This window comes from Panicum virgatum, chromosome 5K (genome assembly GCF_016808335.1).
Source record: "Panicum virgatum strain AP13 chromosome 5K, P.virgatum_v5, whole genome shotgun sequence".
NCBI lineage: Eukaryota > Viridiplantae > Streptophyta > Magnoliopsida > Poales > Poaceae > Panicum > Panicum virgatum.
Window position 1 is genome coordinate 61,267,705 of NC_053140.1, and position 12,294 is coordinate 61,279,998.

The 12,294-nt window shown below is 49.7% G+C and overlaps 2 protein-coding genes and 1 pseudogene across 32 annotated transcripts; 2 read left to right on the forward strand and 1 right to left on the reverse strand.

Moving 5' to 3' along the window:
• Positions 1 to 3,913: 3,913 nt before the first annotated feature.
• Positions 3,914 to 4,420, forward strand: LOC120710330 (AT-hook motif nuclear-localized protein 21-like). The gene has a single exon (XM_039995956.1). The coding sequence runs from the start codon at positions 3,914 to 3,916 to the stop codon at positions 4,418 to 4,420; it is 507 nt and encodes a 168-aa protein (XP_039851890.1).
• Positions 4,421 to 5,375: 955 nt separating this feature from the next.
• On the reverse strand, positions 5,376 to 9,635 carry LOC120709278 (probable DNA gyrase subunit A, chloroplastic/mitochondrial). 31 transcript variants are annotated; one of them, XM_039994851.1, is made up of 10 exons: positions 9,269 to 9,632; positions 7,943 to 7,951; positions 7,796 to 7,833; positions 7,598 to 7,696; positions 7,442 to 7,528; positions 7,070 to 7,229; positions 6,922 to 6,995; positions 6,627 to 6,688; positions 6,327 to 6,530; positions 5,376 to 5,700 (listed from the first exon to the last, which is right to left on the reverse strand). In XM_039994851.1, the coding sequence occupies exons 1-6, from the start codon at positions 9,456 to 9,458 to the stop codon at positions 7,113 to 7,115; spliced, it is 540 nt and encodes a 179-aa protein (XP_039850785.1). In that variant the 5' UTR covers positions 9,459 to 9,632; the 3' UTR covers positions 5,376 to 5,700; positions 6,327 to 6,530; positions 6,627 to 6,688; positions 6,922 to 6,995; positions 7,070 to 7,112. The 31 variants fall into 31 exon arrangements, 26 of the variants coding, with proteins under 26 accessions (XP_039850785.1, XP_039850786.1, XP_039850789.1 ...); XM_039994852.1 differs by having other exon boundaries at positions 6,627 to 6,698; XM_039994855.1 differs by having other exon boundaries at positions 6,327 to 6,363; positions 6,467 to 6,698.
• A 942-nt stretch (positions 9,636 to 10,577) lies between these two features.
• LOC120709280 lies at positions 10,578 to 12,183 on the forward strand (annotated as a pseudogene).
• Positions 12,184 to 12,294: the final 111 nt, after the last annotated feature.

Genomic DNA, 12,294 nt, shown 5'->3' on the forward strand with positions numbered 1-12,294 from the left:
CTCTCACATTCCTCCTCCACTCCTCCAGGACCTCCACATGCTGAGAGAAGCACAATACACAAATCGGCATATGGCATACGGGTACATATTAGCATATAAACACCGAGAAAGAGTGAAGACATAAAAGGAGAGGAGGTTGCTCGTGGAAGTACCTATCGACTGCTGCTTGCGGAGGAAGTTGTGGATGTGGTACCGATGACCACTGCGGCACGCGCATACCGCCCAACGCTACCCCCAATTGCCGATTGCCCCAGTGTACCTACTATAATTCAGAAATGTTTTTAAAACTCAAGTGTAAAGATAAATATAGAAGAAAGTCAGTACATGTGCACCACTTTATTTAAACATAAAGATTAGCTTGTACTAACACATGAATGCACAAATGAGATTGTATAAGAAGACAGCAATAATGCAATCATTGTCAAAATAAGCTTGTTTCAGGTATTTTCTCTTGAATGATTAAGCAAAAACAAACAATGTGCATGTACCAATATGCACAAATATTGTGAGAATTAAAAATGGGATCTTCAGATCAAAACTCAACTACATTCTGACCAACCTAAGGACCAAAATATTGGTACAGTTGACGAACCTGAGCATGAAGATTGTAGCTGGCTTCGATGGTGAGCGTAGCTAGCACCAAGACGTTGCGTAGGCTCAGCTTCAAGGGAAAGAAAGCGATAGTGTGGTATCTGGCAAGGTGTCACAGCAGCAGGCTGCTGGTTGTTATTCGGATAGCAAACCCTGGTAGTACTACCTCATCCCTCATAGCACACCTGAGCAGCGATATAAACATTGAATTACTAAAAACAACAATAAAAATTCATCTCAAATGAGCAGATTAACTAGTTAAATAACAACATGCCTTAATCATGGTACCACGTGAAGCAGATTAATCATGCCTCAAATGAGCAGATTAACTAGTTAAACAACAGCAATGAAAATTGGAGGCAGAAGAAATTTCTGGAATCAAGTCAAGAATTATGAACAAATATAGATGGCATACCACAGTTTGTCAGTACAATAAAAACTGGATGGATACCATTGGCATCCTTTACAGCCTGGTTATTCTCCAGCAAAGCCTATAGGTAGTTTCAGGTGTTAAATACCATAAGAAAACCTTTAATCATATTGAGCAAATACCATAGGATTGAAAGGAAAAAATAATATATGCAGCTAACTGAACCTCCTGCAGTTCCATCATGCTAGCCAGAGTCTGCTTTGACGAATTCAGCAAGTCCTCATAGGCTTGCTCCATCTGCTTATCATGATTGCAAAACATTGCTTTGGTGGGTTCCTGCAATCATAATCAGAATAAATTTGAGTTTAGAATCCAACCTAGTGACGATCCTGCATCAGAGAGGGAACAGGTACGAAAATCCCAAGAAGATGCCGCAACAAACTGAGAGCGAGACCTGGGGCTGCTAGTTAGAAGTGGAAAACGCCATCTGCAGCAAGAATCTCATCTCCAGGGTCATGTTGCCTGCAGGGAACATAACGCAAAGATAGAAGGAGGAATCTCACCTCCTGCAGGTTTTATTTTAACCCCCTTTACTGCTCGTTTAGTCTGTAGCAAAGATTGCACATGATTTTAACCAGTTGCTAATATTGTGTTGTGTGCATAGATGTAGTTAAGTAGTTTAGAGCAAGGGATCAAACTAATTTGGTGCACCGCTGTATCGACGGCCGGTCCTTTTTCGCCGTCGCGACGCACTGCGCCGCCAATGCCAACATCCTCTCCACGGCCGCCATCCTGAGGTCCACAGCCACCACGGCTTCCTCTCTGCACTTCTGTAGCGCCTGTATCGCATGGCATGGAATGACTGTGAGCATCGCACCTGTGCATCCGGCGGCCGCGCATGGATCTTGCTCGCGCGGCGGGGATGGTGGAGCTTGCACTCACGTGCACGTGGAGGCGGCGGAGCTCGCACTCGCGCGCCTCTCGGGTTGCGTCGGCAGCGGTGAGGCCGCGGGACGGACGCCAGGGCCCGGTGTGCACGACCGCGCGGCCGGCGTCGTCGAGGGCGCGCGCCGCATCCACATCCTTGACCTCGACGCCGCGCACGGCAGCCGCCTCAGCATCTTCGGCCGTTCCACTTCACGCCGCTCCTGCTCGCCTCCGCCGCCACCCACCAGCACGTCCCCAGCGGGAGCACCTCGACCGCTGCTCCGAGCGAGGCCGGGTCTGGAGCTTCACCAGGACGAGGCTGCCGGTGCACCACTTGTTTCGCAGGGGGCGCCGCCGCTGGCTGCTGCTGTGCCTCCCGCCCTCCCCACATCCTGGTCGACGGCCGTGGCTGTGCAGGATGAACGACCCTCGACGGCAAAGCCACCATGGGTCCCTGTCCAGCACCGCCACCGCCGAGAGGCTGCGGACGCCGCGCCAGATCTGGTGCCAACCCATCGAGATCCGCACGCGTCACGCCCAGATCCGCATGGAACTGGCGCCGGCGTGTCGAAGGTCCGCGGGGTTGGAGACTGGCGCCGTCGGTGGCACGCGCAGGCCCCAGTTGAGCCCCGCGTGGACGGCGTGCGCGAAGGGGAGGGCTGGGTCGTTGGGGCGGTACGAGAGGCGGAGCGCCGGGCCCGACACGAAGGCGGTTGAGAGGTCGAAGCGAAGGTCTCGCGGGTCCCTGCTCGCCGCGAGGCCCGACTGGAACGGCAGCCCGAGCACGCCGCCTTGGCCCGCCGGCAGCTTCTGCTCCGCCGGCGCCGGGGCCGGCCTCCGCGCCTTCTTGGGCGCCGGCGGCCTGCGCGGGGGCGGCGAGCACCGGAACCACGTGTCGCTGCAGGCGTCCGCCTCCGCCGCCGCCGCGTACCACTAGGCGGAGTCCCCCGCCGCTGTGGCCCCGGAGTGCGGCAGCTGCGGCTCCTCCGGGGAGGACGAGGACGAGTAGTAGCTCCACTCCCCGAACACCGGCACGTGCCGCCGCCGCCGGATCCGGACTCACCGGCCCTGGATCTGGGCCTCGCCGGTGCGGCCGGTGGGGAGGATGGAGTCCCCACCGACGAAGCTGTACCGTGAGGGAGAGGAGGGGAGGGGATGGGCGACACGAGAGAGTTCAAATGATTTTGAACCACAGTAGAAGTAGAAGGTACCCGATAAAGGGGAGCGTCTGCTACAGAATCAGAACCACAGTAGAAGTAGAAGGTATACGAGAGAGTTCAAATGATTAAATACGTATCTGTTCTCGGCCTGTTCTCGGCCAGACGCTCGTGCAGACGAAGGACAGAAAAAGCTGGTTACCCCTTGATGGTGGCACAAATCTCAAAGGTTCTTTCAACGGTACAGATAACCCCTATCCTGGTACTGCGGTTCTAGAAATCTTCATTCGATTATTACGGTGTCAAACAAAGTCGGTTTATAAAACCAACTCCAGAACCCCCGCGCTAGTGACCTTGAAGAATCTAATGAGGCTTTTGACCGCGCGATTAGAGAATGGTACTGTAGCATCAATGTAGCAAATCATCAATTAATTATCGTCATTAGAAGGTTTTATAAATAGACTTCATTCAGTCCTTCATGCGGAAAAAATTATCTTCCTAGCGCGCATCCAAACAAGGCCCATAGCTGCACGGCACGGGGCCACCGCGGAGCAAGAGCAGGCGGCCGTTGCCTAGCCCAATGCGTCGTCCCCGATTGGACGTCTCGGCACGCATCGATCGTGGCCACCGATGATGGAGTCGTGAGCCGACGTTGCCGATCGCCGCTCCCCCCGAGCGGCCGTACTTGTACAGGGCCGCGTCGTCTTCTTCGTTCCCGGCCGCTTCCCTCTACAAATAGCACACCTTGCTACTGGCGGCGGCGCCTGCTGCTGCTACTGGAGCCAGCCAAGAGTTTGGAACTATTCACACCACTGCACCATCTAAAACTAGGCTCGTGCGCGCGGTTCTTATTGATCCATTCCACGCTATGGCTGACGAGGGTGCGCGGGCGTCCCGCGCGGAGCTGATCGAGCCGGCCGCGGCGCCGGCGGAGCCCGTCTTCGCGAGGAAGCCTCGGGGACGTCCTTCGGGGTCCAAGAACAAGCCCAAGCCGCCGGTGGTGGTGGTGACGGAGAGGGAGAGCGAGGGCACGATGCGGCCCGTGGTGCTGGAGCTCGCGGCGGGCTGCGACGTGGTCGCTGCGGTGGCCGCGTTCGCGCGCCGCCGCCGCGTGGGCGTGTCCGTGCTCTGCGGCCGCGGGGCCGTCGCCGCCGTCCGGCTCCGCCTCGCGACCTCCCCGACCACGGCCACCGCGGTGACGCTGCACGGCCGGTTCGAGGTGATGTCCCTGTCCGGGACCGTGCTGCCGTCCGAGGGGCCGGCCTCGGCGCCGCCGCCGTTCTCGGTGTCGCTGGCGGGGGCGGCCGGGCAGGTCATCGGTGGGACGCTGGCCGGGGAGATGACGGCCGCGGACGGCATCAACAAAGGAATCTGATATTTGAAATTGATAGGAGTCTTTATAAAGTAAATTCATAATAAGTGACAGCATTCAGCATGCACACATGTGGCATCGTGTTTAAAAAGCAAAATTACTTAAAAATAATTGGATTACATCAAATGAACTACTAAAATTATCATAAATAAATTTGGTATGTGCTGCTTCTTAGGGAATTCATTAATTCAAATATCTCCACACGGACACGGGCATGAATCACCGTGACAGCTGCAAGGAAGGAAGATATTGTTGCTGCAAAAGAAAATACTTAAAAGATTGTAAAAAAAAAAAGTTGCTTATGGAGGAGTAAGGGCCCTCATCGGGCTCAACACGTGAGGAACCTAGAAATGGACCCGATCTGCAAGGATGATTTATCAAGTGTGTGTGTGTTTCAAAATTTCAAAATAATAGCGACAACTCACGCTTATAAGCTGATCGCTCATGCCTTGTGTTGGCGATGTGGAACAAAAACCCCACCTTCTGCACGCAACTCGCTAGCATGCACCTAACCAATGCATCCTGCTGCATATATCTTGGGGTCAATCAAAATTCAACCTGCACGGCATGGAATTCTCGAATCCCCTGGATCACTTCGAAAACATCTTATGCAAATATGGCTAGAATACTCAACCTACAAACCTAGAAACTGCTGCACTGTAAAGAAAGGCCTTATAATTCTAATGCTAACTAATAAACTTAGCTTTAAGAGACCAATAGATGAAAAAATAACTTTATTTAGGAGTAGAAGAATACATGAAAATGAAGCAAAAATTTTGAAAATAGAAGAACAAAAGATATTATCCAGCTTGAGCCTCATCTTGGAACCTACCACCAACTAACATTCCATACGAGAGGCTCAGTCAAAGCCTGCCAACGTTTGAATCCAAATGTATGTGCAAAGTAAGTGACCTGCAACTAACGTAGTAAAGCAACATTATCTGTGAGCAGCCTGCTGGTGAAGAATACCCTTCCGAATGAAGTATTACAACAGCCCAAAGAGACGATTCAATGCGATTACGAAGAGACAACAATATTGATTCTTTCATTTAACTTTGGACAAGCCATCCCATCAAACACAATTACAGGATTGTCTAGGCTACCCTTTACACCTTTACAGCTCAGTTTGTTTGTTCAGACGCCTAGCCTGCGGTCATGAACTAAAGGGGATTGCTTGACCACGCACCTCCATCTGGTTGCTCCTCCCCTCCGGCCCTCGTGTCCTTGCTGCCGCCGATCCCGTTTCTCGAGCGTCTTGTTCTGGGATCTTGCAGTGCCTTCTGCTGTTAGAGATGTCAAAATTTTGTAACCAAATTTTGTATCAATAAAGGCAGAAAACAGGAATGTCAAAAATTACAAAGGAGAATGAAACACTGCTAGTGATGTATATCGCATCTGCAATACTTTGATCTTGCTTTAAGTGGATTGTAAAGTCCATGCTTTAGGCATTTAGATAAACTCTCCACAAATGGCCGCAGAAGAAAAAAAAATCACATGTTGCATAAGAGCATACTTGACAGAATCAGATTGCATAAGGACTGCATTGTAGCCATATTGCCTGAACTCGTCAGCTCTACCATGCAAGCATTCTAACTGTGTCCTTGACTGTACCAAAAATAACTTGATATTGGCATATAGTATTATCAGGTAAATCTCTTAGAACAGACATATTGGAGCTCATGTATGGCATTCAGCTTGGTACATACAGCAATAAAAAAGCTGAACTTAATGAATGAAAAAACACCCAAAGGAAAAAACCTCCATTTATATAGAGATAACTTAGCTAAGGTCTTAGTATTTAAACCCATCACTAATACTCTTCCTGGATCAATCACAACCCATCTTTAATTAGTGGAAAATATCAAAGCATTCATTAAATCGAGAAGAGAATAGAATAACCAAATCAAACCTGAAATTAGTCAATCATGTTGTATCAGTGTGGAAACCTGAAATTAGTCCAAAAAAGAACCATGAGCTCCCAATAATTTATGCTAACTTGATTCTGTGATTTACATTGCCCCAAAGTAGAAATATTTTCTTCTCGAGCACCTCAGCCTTCCTTTCCAGATCTTCTTGGAATGGCAGGAAGAACAAACAACCTTCCTCTCCAAATCTTCTTGGAATAGCAGGAAGAGTAAACAGGAGATGAACTTAATGCTGACAATGGCATGCTTGTTAACCCATTATTTATTAGCACAACTCACAGAACCTGCAATGCTCCATACGGTTGTTGCTCTTATCAGCTTGTACTCGTGATGACCACGGCTGAACCTGAAAGCCTCTGAAGGACTGATCAATTAGTTTGTAAATATATTGAAACCTGGAATAGTAGTAGATAATTCTATATCAGCACAATCTTTTGTAAACAATGAGAAGACCTAAATGCATTGGTTCCCACGAGAATCAGTATATCCAAGCAACTTGCCGATGAACATGGTTTCCTTTCAACATTAAGAATGACCATTGCAATTTGTGAATAAAGAAAAGAATCCATTTGTTCATACCTTCTTCTCATAGTAAGCAAAAATATGTATTAGAACATCCCCTGTTTGATGTTAGGCATCGTTATGCCACATATCTGAAAAATACAAATTTCTGTAGGAAAATTTAGGGAAATTGTGAATTTACCAACATTAAGATAGTTTTATTTACCTCAAACTATTTCTCTACTTTAGCCTGCTATTTTTCAATCTTCCTACGGTACTGTGATGGAGGGATCGTTGTCGGCTGGTGTGGCGGCCGCTGCGCGATCCTCCTCGGTGTCAGTGGTGGCCGGCGGCGGCAGAGCAGCAATCTCAGCCGCTGGGTGGTTCTGCCAATGTTACTTTAACAATCACCAAAATAATTCCAATGATTCTGCAACGGGACATTGAAAGTGATAATAATATCATGCCCATGCTAAGCAAATATTTGCTCTTGTTCCTCGTTCCTTATGATAATATGTTAATAATTATCACAGGAAAAAATAGCAGCAGAGTGCCTTTTCAAACAGGCTTATCATGATATGTGGTACAAATTACTTACTGTGGCTTCAGGCTTTTGAATTATAACAGAAAGTGCATCAACAAGCTCCCCCAGATTGTGAGGAGGAATGTTTGTTGCCATTCCAACCTGAAACAGTTTAAACAACCTAAATATCTGACTTAGTAGCAATTGTATAAACTGAATACAAACTCATACCGCAATCCCAGAAGAACCATTCAACAATAGAGATGGAACACGAGCCAGCAGCAGAGATGGCTCCCTCTGTGAGTTATCAAAGTTTGGTATGAAGTCAACCTGTAAAATAACAAAAAGCAGAATGAAACAGATGAGAAAAAAGGAATGCCATGCAACAACAACTCACAAAGAAAGACAATAAGATTTCGAAGTAGCTACCTTTAATACAGAGCACAAGAGATTCGTAGCTGAGGAGGCTGCATGGCATGGTTAAGTTGGTCATCACACGTGCGTAGACGAAGCAAGAGCAAAGCTTCAAGTGATAACCGTGTAATAATACAGTAGGGCACACGTAGTGGTACGCACCTTCAAGTGCTGCAATAGAGGGGTATGTACCAGGTTCTATTAAAGTGATCACCGTGTTTTTGTCAAGTAGTGATTATGCTTAGCGGTGAGCTCACTCTATGCACGACTGATTCACAAGAACATGTGCAGAACAAAAGAAAAGGTAGAAAAATAATATTTGCTTACTTCCTAGCATGCCTCTCCACAATCTATATCAACATATATAGGCACAATCATTTAGTATGATTAGTGAGGCTCCGAACTTCAAGTCGATTGGCACAAGGCTTGTGAATTTGGTAATCTGGACATCGACATCCCCTTTAGCAAAATCAATAGAATCCGAAACAATGTTGGGCTGTGGCTTTTAGGACCTACAGTAATAAAAGCAAAATGAGACTCCATAGTTTGTGATGCGACAGCGTCCAGCGAGGGCCCGGTCAATTACGGGGAAGGTTAATAAGAGCTGCAGCTGTGAGCTAATTTTACATGTACTACTGACTGCCTAGTCTTGACTTTATTTATCCATACAACAAGCAGGCTGCAAGACAACTCTTCTGTTTGTTATTACTCATATAAACAGCTCAACTATAGCAAGACAAAAAAAAATTGGGGGGGAGGGGGGGGATAGCAAGACAAATATTAGGCACATGCAAACTACATGAAATCAGATAATTAGATGTACACGTAAAATTAGCTTACAACTAATTTAAATTCTAGGTTTTCTAATGCAGCTACTTTTAGCTATCAGTCCATCACATTCTGAGTGATCAATAGAAAAAAAAGGAGATCCATATATTTGGCAAGGCACAACATACATTCAGTGAAGAAAGTACAGTACTTAACCAGGGTCATCGATCTTTGCTATCTAACCAAGATCTTCTTCAGAATCTCAAGCACAGAGCAAGATTATATGACCATGAACTTTGGCCCGTTTGGCACAGTGCAAAGAAAATTCCTGCCCATTAGAGGATGGGTGATGACATCAACTACTCTGGTCTAGAGCACGAACCAATGGCCAGCTCACCAGCACATGTCCGCTCCACAATAATCAACAAGAAAACCAAATCAACTACTATGCGACACGTGTGATGACATCAACTGCTCTGATCTAGAGCACGAACCAATGGAAAGCTCACCAGCACATGTCCGCTCCACAATAATCAACAAGAAAACCAAATTGAAATATCCAGCCATTCTAGTCACGAATCAAGAACCGGATTCGGCCCGCTAGGCATGAAAATCATGAGTCATGAACCGGATCCGGCCATCCAGGCATATACGAATAAAAAAACAATCGAACCCTAACCCGTGAGAGAAGGTCAAGGAAGAGGATGGAGACGAGATTACCGGAGAGAAGGCCGTCGCCGTCGCTAACGCCCCCGGCCGACGTCATCTCTGCGCGTTGCACACGTCCATCTGCGCGATCCCGTCCCCGATCCGCCTCCATCTCCACGCTCCCTTGCTCAGCGTGCGCGTCCCCGGTCGCGGCACTGCCATCCCCGAAGGAGAACCTCCTCCCTGCGGAGGCAAAGCGCATGGGGGCGGTCGGGCGGAGGAGGAGAGAGCATGGGAAGGGCAGCACGATGCGGATTAGCGGATGGTGCGGATGGGGAAGGGAGGAGCGACGGGGATGGAGAGGGCGTGATTAGCGGGGTGGGTATCGCGGCGGGTAAGCGGAGAGGCGCGGTGAGAAAAAAAAAACTAACGGGGAAGGCAGAAACATCGCGGAAACATTCTTTTTGCCGCTGGAGAGTTTCGTCGAGACAAGGTTCAACCAAAAAATTTCTGATTTGTGGGCCCTCTGTGAGAGGGCGAGGGTAAATTTTTTGGTGGGATGCCATTTCAATTTATTTATTTGGATTCTTATAATATAGATAGATATTAAGAAATATGATACTACTACGAGACAATAAAAAATACAGCTTATTATAAAGGTCCTCTGTCCAATATAATCGTCTCAAGATGACGTATTATATATTGCATGAGAAAACAATGCTCCTTTCGGCTTCGCATATATGCAGCCCAAAGGCATAGATTTGATGATATGAGTCGAACGTACATCTTTTGTATCAATCTAGAATTTAAGTTTTAAAAAATTTATATGCAGCGGTTTGCCGTTGAGCCTTCACCCCCACTGCGGCCTCCAGGCTAAGAAAGGGCTTAGGGCGAGTCAGCACCTTCATAGCAATTAGCAAATAATTGATGAAGACGACGCTTGATCAGCGATACATATGTTCATGGAGTAATCACCAGTCAGTCTGATAAAATGATAACCACTGCTGGCGGCCCTTGTATGTCCCTGTCTGCTTTTCCGGTTCCAAGTGTTGGAAGTAGGATGCTTCGTGCTCGTTGCCGCTAGCTCTGCTGGTGTCCTGTTTCTTTCTCCGACCTAAGCTGGTGTCCTTTTCGTTGTACCTACTACATGTCGAGTTTTATTCTTGATTTGTTTCTTGCTGTGCTGGGTCTTGCTCTGCTTCTTTAGATTTGTTTCTTTACGTATTATAGTTTATCTTTGAGATTGCTATTTTATTTTCCTTTCAGTTTCAGAATTCTTTTGGCCCCTTTCTTTTGTTGTTTTTTTATGCGTGCTGTCGACTCGCGCGCCCACTAGTGTAGTGTATGCGAAGATAAGAAGGGATCGAGAGAGAGAGAGAGAGAGAGAGAGAGAGAGAGAGAGAGAGAGTTTGTACGACTGTACGAGTATGGCATCGCCCTCGCCGGTGCGCATGGTGTCTCGACGCACGGTGAAGCCGCCCCCACGGCCGCGCGAGCGCATCCCACTAACCTCCTGGGACTTGTCCATGCTCGACGGCGACTACATCAAAAAGGGCCTCCTCTTCGCGCCGCCGCCCTTCTCCACAGCCCACCTCCACGCCTCCCTTGCCGACGCGCTTGCCGCTTACTATCCCGTCGCCGGCCGCTTCTCTACCGACCAGAAACGCGACGACAAGGGCAACGTCATCGGCTGCTCTGTCTACATCGACTCTGCCGGGCAGGGCGCCGAGATCCTCCATGCCGTCGCGGACGGCGTCGCCATCGCCGACGTCGTCCCTCCCGACGCCGACGTCCCGCGTGTCGTCCACTCCTTCTTCCCGCTCGACGGTGCAGCTAACTACGACGGACACGAGATCCCCCTCCTCGCCGTCCAGCTCACCGAGCTCGTGGACGGCGTCTTCATCGGGTTCGCCTACAACCACGCGCTCTCCGACAGCACGGCCTGCTGGAACTTCCTCAACGCGTGGGCCGAGATTGCTCGTCTCAGGCTCGCCCCTCCGGGAGCCCCGCGCGCGCTCAAGCTCAAGCCTCCACTGCTCGAGCGCTGATCTTGCGGTGCTCGTCCGGAGGCAGCCGGCACCTGATCTGCGCGAGAGGATGCTCCATTTCTCCTCCGAGTCCCTCATGGCGCTCAAGGAGCGGGCGCGACGGGAGCTCCTGGAGGCCGGGGACGAGGGCGGCGCGGCGACGGTGACCAGGTTCCAGGCGCTGGCCTCGCTTTTGTGGCGGTGCGTCGCCCGCGCCCGGCGGCAGCAGGTGACGGTATGCGGCTTTCCCATCAACAACCGCCACCGTCTCCGGCCGCCGCTGCCGGCGGAGTACTTGGGCAACAGCGTGGACGCCCTCTCGACGGAGGCGGTGGACGCGGCGGCGCTGCTGGCTCGCGGCCACGGGTGGGCGGCGGCCGCGGTGGGGCGCGCGGTGGCCGCGCACACGGACGCGGCCATCCGGGCGCGCGTGGCGGCGTGGGAAGCGAAGCCGGCGGTGTCGCTGCTGAGGCTGGGCGACAGCACCAACGTCATGGTGATGGCATCCTCACCGCGGTTCGACGTGTACGGCTGCGACTTTGGATGGGGGGAGCCGCTGGCGGTGCGGAGCTGCAATACGAACAAGTTCGACGGTAATGTGTGGCTGTATCCCGGGCGGGAGGGCGGCGGCAGCATAGAGGTGGAGGTGGCGCTGGCGCCGGAGCACATGACGGCGCTGGAGCAGGACAACGAGCTGTGGTACGCCGTGTCGCCGGGGCGCGAGGCCATCACATGCCTAGACTTGCACCCATCATAGATGATCATACAAGTACTTGCACTTCTCCTGTCAGGAAACAACAAAATTTCCATTGAATTGGCAAACAACTGTTGCCCATCAGTGGAATCCTTAAACGAAAACGAAGTAGCCTTGCCATTTTCACTTCCTCGAGTTAAACAAATGCTAGTACCAGTACATTGTCATTCAAACGCTGGATCAATCAAAGTAAAACATTATGTTCATCTTACTATTATTAATTTGAGGCTCTTTTTGAAACCTCCATGTAAACCCAACTAGGATCTTAGATAGATACTCTAGAAATAGAAAAATCCTTAAAAAAATCTCATAGAAAA